This window comes from Enhydra lutris, unplaced genomic scaffold (genome assembly GCF_002288905.1).
Source record: "Enhydra lutris kenyoni isolate GAN:26980312 unplaced genomic scaffold, ASM228890v2 scaffoldscaffold33, whole genome shotgun sequence".
Taxonomy (NCBI): Eukaryota; Metazoa; Chordata; class Mammalia; order Carnivora; family Mustelidae; genus Enhydra; species Enhydra lutris.
Window position 1 is genome coordinate 2,722,468 of NW_019154117.1, and position 6,000 is coordinate 2,728,467.

Consider the following 6,000-nt stretch of genomic DNA (forward strand, 5'->3'; position numbering starts at 1 on the left):
GACCCTCTTTGACCTGACCGGGCCAGCTCCAGGGGTCTCTGGGAGGAAGTACCGGAATTGCGGTCCGGAGCGTCCTTGTGGGAGCACTTCGTGCTGCGGCAGTGAGACTTGTGAACAACTTGAACTTCCCTAAGAGCGAGAGGAAGTAAAAAGTGGTGGGAAATGTCTCCTTGGAAATATTTCCAAGGAGCGTTAGAAGCTGTAGACAAGGCAGTTTGTGACTACTTCAGCGTAGCCGATAGAAGGAGCCCCTGAGGCCGGGCCCCGGCTGCTGGGAGGAGGGAGTAGAGGGTTTGCTCTGAAGGTTTCCGTACTGTCAGAGCGCGTTTGTTTCTGGCGCACGCAAGTGCCATCACCCCAGCATTGTCAGGCGATGGCCCCCTGCCCTTGGGGGAGGCTGGGTGCTGACCACAGCCTTTGCTGTGCAGGTGGCCTCTGCCGAGGGCATGCTGTATGCGCTGACCGTGCCCCACCTGCGGCTGCTCTCCAGGACTGGGGTGTTTCCAGGCAGCCCCACCAGCCTCCTCTGCTCTCCTGACTGCCAGTGGGTGTTCGCTTCGACCCAGGACTCAGACCTGGGCCCAAAGGTCAGTGGTGAGCTGCGCCCTCTGCTCCAGGGTCCTGGCTTTGTGCACATAAGGTGGTGGGTTCTGTGCCCAGGTTTGTGGCTGTGTCTGGGAAGGCGACTTCCGGTAATGGACCAAGGCTGCCAGCAGCACGTGCAGACAGGATGGTCCGGGGACAGAGGAGTCATCAGGAGCAGACTTCGAGTGGGTAGGACAGGAATCCAGAGCAAGACATTGGAGACAAAAGCACACCAGTGACGTACACTGCTCAGAACTCCCAGGAGCCCTTAAAAAACACCACAGAGCGTGGTGATTCAGTTGATTCAGTTGTCCTGTCACAGTGACTGACCCGGTACTGGTGTGTAGGCTGTTTGCAGCGGGGCCTGACTGAGCAGTCTGGAGAGCAAGACACACAAGGGACATGGGTGACCCTGTAAAGATACAGTGATGTCACCGGTTGTGGGTCTGTGGCCCTCCTGGGTGCTTCTCTGTGGCATGGACCACGTGGTGGTGTTTCCTCAGGTGTTCTGCACTCGCTCCCTGCTCGCTCTGGTGGAAGAGGAGCCTCCCGTCTCTACCACTCTGCCCATCTGGCGGATTTCCAGAGCCTGCTGGGCCCCTGACGAGACGGCCAGGCTGATGGTGATGCACAGAAACCATGACAGCGGGCAGCTGGCCATCACCACCTATGAACTGGAGGCCAAACAGTCCCAGGAGGGAGTGGACGTTGTGGGTAAGGGTCCTGAGCCAGGACCATGCCCTTTGCAATGTGGTTTCCTTTGGGGCACTTTTCTTCCCTCTCAGTGAATACAGGGGCCCAACACGTCTTGTTTGTGCACGTACTGGCCGAGTGGTTGCGCACTTGCCGCGTGCCGGGCCCTCTGGGCGGCCCTGGGATCCAGACACTAACCACTGGCCACTTACAGTCTTGCCTCTCCTCACTGTCTTGTCACAACTGTGGTAAACACAGTCTTTTGGTGCTGAGTGTGCACAGAGATGAGTAAAAGCCACAACTGTAGCTTCCCCAAGGAGCTCGCAGCCAGCAGGAAAACAAGACCTCAGTCATCTCTTTTTCTGCCTTCCCTGTCTCCCAAACTCCACTTCATGGCCACTGGCCTGCCCTGTGGCCCCTAGCATTTTTTCTTTTGTATTACATTAATTTGTTTTCATGTCATCTTTTGACCGTAAGCTTTACTCTGAGCTTCCTAGCAGCTGAGGAAAAAAGGGAAACGGGATGTGTACTCTGATCCCTTGTTTGATATGAGCATGAATTCTTCAAAAGAGGTAATTTTTTTTCCCCTGCTGGTAAACCATAAGGAAATGATTCCAATTCATTAAAAAAAAAATGCTAGTCAGTATAAAAGACAGTATCATCAGTAATAGTTTTTGGCAGATGTTATAGATGTCATCGTTCTCGTGGGGCTCTTCTCACATCACCCTGGTGTAGCTGGGAAAGGGCAGGGGGCATCCCCTGGGATGTACTAGTGTCAGATATTGTCACTTCCACATGCATTTTGCCTCGAATCTTTAGTCCCCGTAAGTAGGGCACCGTCCTCCATACTGGAGAGTGGGTGACTGGGTGGCTTCAGGGAGTAACTGCATGTGTGACCACAAAGGTGTTGCTCTTGTCAGCATCCCACAGCATCTTAGGTGAGGCACAAGTACTCCACACCCCTAGGTGCTACTGAGAGATGACAGTCCGTGTGTTTTCATTTCAAAAAGTACAACAGATTGCAAGTTTCCTCCTGCCAGACACCATGACGCCTCCTCACCTCATGAAGGCTCGCGGCTCTCAGGTGATCCTGCTGGTGTCGGGCTTGGAGCTGGTGCTCTTCACCATCCAGGGCCTGCAGCTGGCAGCCTTCCAGGACCACCAGAAGCCCATCTCGGCCCTGTGGGTGGTGAGTGCGGGTCCGCCTGCCCGCCCTATGGCCCCAGCTCCAGGTCCCATGGCTCGGCCTCACTTGGCTTCTCATTTCAAGGACGAGAGTCGAGTCCTCACTGCTTCCTTCGACCTCTCCCTGCGAGTGTACGTGTGGAGCAAGGAGAATCCGCTTCCTGTACTGAAGAGCTGCTATCACCTGCTCGGCGGCTCCCACAGATGGGCCAGGTGACTGCTCCCAGTTCCCTTCCCTTTACCTGCGAAGTGGCCTCACCTGGCCCACCAGCAGCAGCCGGAAAGGGTGTGACTGGGACTTGGGTCTCAGCCTGGCCCATTTTCGTTATCTGGGGGCCTGAGATAAGTCGCTGCTCAGACGCCATTTTCTCCTCCGCTTAAAAACAAAGATGCCAACCATCATCTACGTCATCTCCTCTGGTGTACAAAACCCCGCAGTCGGTGCCACCCACTCTCCCAGATCAAAGAGGCGCTGAGATGTGGCTGTTTTGCCCACAGTCCGGCAGGGACGCACAGTGACACCCAGGCCGGCCCGGCCTGGACCTGCAGCCCTGATCTCGCCTCCTGCCCTAAGCCACACGATTCCAAAACCACTTACCAAACGCAGGTGGTGGTGGAGTCAGTGGGGGTGGGATGGGAAAAGTCCCAAACAGTGCGCTTTTGCTTTGAGTTCTGTCATTAGTATTTTGGAATCATTCGTTTCTTCTTGCCAGATGGAGTTCTACAAACAGGGCGGACAGATCTGCCCTGGGCTGCTCACAGTGAGATGGCCGACCGCCTCACTGACTTGGTATGGGGTCTGGGGTGATCTCAGCTTCTCGTGGCAGACCTTTTACTGTCGCAAATGAAAAATGAAAAAACACCAAGCCCCAAACCAAATACTGAAAAAACTACAGATGTCTGTAGCAAACCTACCTCATTTCTGAGTTTTCAGTCAGTTGTTATTTGAAGATAATTATTAAAACTCCTAATTAATATAGAAAACTTCATTCCTTTTAGTAAACCAGCTCAACTTTCTGATAAGAAGTAGAGATCGAACTTAAATCTTCCGATAATCAGGAAGCTGTAATGCTCTACTGACTTGCTAAGCAAAGCATAGAGGACAGCCTGCCGCGCTCGCTCTGAGAAGGCTTCCATCACTTGCTTCTTTACCCAGGATTCCTCCTTCAGTTCCTTTGACGTTCACACCTACATTGCTGTATTTTTGCTAGTTAATGACCCGGTACACTTGCCCCTTCATGCCCTGGCCCTTCAGGGGTGGGGGCATCATGGCCTCACCATGCTGAGTCTGCGTGTGACCAGAGGTTGGCATTTGTGACAAGCCCCTTTGGTGGGAGAGGTCCCACTTAGACACCACAGCCACTTGGACCGTCGTGATGGCTCCTCCTCTGGTGGCAGGAAGCCTCTCCCCGCTGAGGGACACAGCGCTGACGCTTGTACTCATGGTCGCTGGATAGTGACCAGGTGGGGAGGTTGCCCTTGAGGGGCTCGTGCTCCCATTCTGGCCTCAAAATATACCTGGCCCCACTCTTCTCTATGTGTGTCCTTAAAGAATTCTCTACATCATTACTGAGTGGTTAGAGCATCCTTTCACTGAAATAACACCGTTCTCAACTTAGCAGGCAAGTGGCCCTTTTAGAAACTTCCTTTTTACATGTCTTTTAACTGCACCGTGTGCACTACACAACAGGACCATTGTGCTGAGCACATAGCACTGGGAGAATCTTTCACACGTGCGTTTTTACACAATTACATGGACATAGAATGGAAAATGTCCTTCACTGAACTGACCCCATTCTCGATGTGATAAATAAGTAACACACCTAGAAATACCTTTTCAGAAGTGTGTTTTACTTAGGACCCTAGAATGGATCATGATTTTTTTTTTTTTAAAGATTTTATTTATTTATTTGACAGAGATCACAAGTAGACGGAGAGGCAGGCAGAGAGAGAGAGAGAGGGAAGCAGGCACCCTGCTGAGCAGAGAGCCCGATGTGGGACTCGATCCCAGGACCCTGAGATCATGACCTGAGCCGAAGGCAGCAGCTTAATCCACTGAGCCACCCAGGTGCCCCTGGATCATGATTTTTAATTACGCCCCTTTCCTGATTCAGAACAGATTGCTACGGAAATCCGTAGTTGTGTGGCAGTTTCTTTTGGGAGCCTCATTTGGCAACAACGAGCCCAGCAGTCCTGCTTCATGCTGTTCCCCATAAGCTTTTCCCAGCACCTTTTTGAATGCTGCAAGACATAAACAGTACTTTCTGAGAGCTTTTCAGTTTCCTAAAATGTTATCATCTGTGAATACATAATACATAATTCTCTAAAGAAAACAGGGAAAATGGGTGTGTTAGATAGATGTACATTTATCTACCAGGTATCTACCCAGGAGATATGTTATATCCAAACAAAGACTTGTACATGAATGTTCTTAGCAGCTTTACTAATGTCGTTTTTAGTGTGTAATGTATTCTAAGCTAAAAGGTAGTTCACAAAAAACAAAAAGTGGCAATATTTTAGAAGCAATCTGTAGCCAAAACCAGCTTTTACAGGAAACTCAAGTCCTTTGTGTGGTTTGGCTGGTATGGTTGTCTCCACACTGCTCGCTCGCTGTCATGCCTCAGAGCAGCACTGTCTGCCTTTTTAGCCAAAGATAGCATCGTGGAAAATGATGGCTCCTATGTTGATGTCTTTCACTGAAACTGGTTGGGAATTGATGGCCTGATTCTCGATTCTGGGGAAATGACTACCCTCTTGAGACTGGATGAGGTATATGTTTTCTATTGGAAGTTTCTAGACGTCCTGAAATCGTAATTGGGGCAGCTACCATCAGGAGGGCTCAAAGCTGATACTCCCACTCCAGAATGTGAGTGCATTTGCTAATTGTCAGGAATGAACGCAGATCTCAACACAGATGGGGTGTGCTAGGATGGAGAAGGTCCAGAGGTTGTGTTCTGTCTTTGTGTAAAGACTTACCTCCCTAAATATGTGTCTTCCGCAAGTTAACACACAGCCCGTCCCTTCCTTTTGCAGTGGATTCACCCACGTGGAAAGCGACAGTGTGAGCATTGTAGGTGTGGAAGCCAGAAACATCGGGACAAGCATTCTGAGGTCATACTGCTTCAACATCCGGCATGGCTCAGATGATTGTGTCAATTGAAGATAATCTCACTCTGGTGAAAAGCTTGTCTGCATACAAACTGATTATTTTATCAACATTGGAAAAGGAAGGAGCGATTCTCATAGGCCTCTTATGGGCCAGGCACTGTGCTATGTGACTTTTTTTTTTTTAATCCTCACAGCAGGCCTATGAAGGATATATGATGTTTCTATTTTTCCAGCTGGGAGCCTGACCAGTAACAGAGTCACCCAACTGGCCCGTTGTCTGGCTGCATTGCCGCCTGCCCAAGCTTATTCAGACCAGTAAGCGGGAGAGAGGAATGGATGCAAGGAGGCCCACGTTCAAGGTGCTGGACTTGTATCCTCATGGTTTAGTTGTTCATATATGTAATAAAGTAAGGAAATGGTTTTTTCCTC

General features: G+C 50.5%; 1 protein-coding gene across 1 annotated transcript in view; it reads left to right on the plus strand.

The window, feature by feature from the left end:
• LOC111153539 (F-box/WD repeat-containing protein 12-like) overlaps positions 1 to 6,000 on the plus strand; it is a 32,399-nt gene extending 26,399 nt beyond the window's left edge. The window contains exons 6-10 of the mRNA XM_022512605.1: positions 429 to 587; positions 1,089 to 1,299; positions 2,289 to 2,467; positions 2,549 to 2,676; positions 5,497 to 6,000. Coding sequence (XP_022368313.1) covers positions 429 to 587; positions 1,089 to 1,299; positions 2,289 to 2,467; positions 2,549 to 2,676; positions 5,497 to 5,623 — 804 coding nt within the window. The 3' untranslated portion in view covers positions 5,624 to 6,000. The remainder of the gene's footprint in view (positions 1 to 428; positions 588 to 1,088; positions 1,300 to 2,288; positions 2,468 to 2,548; positions 2,677 to 5,496) is intronic.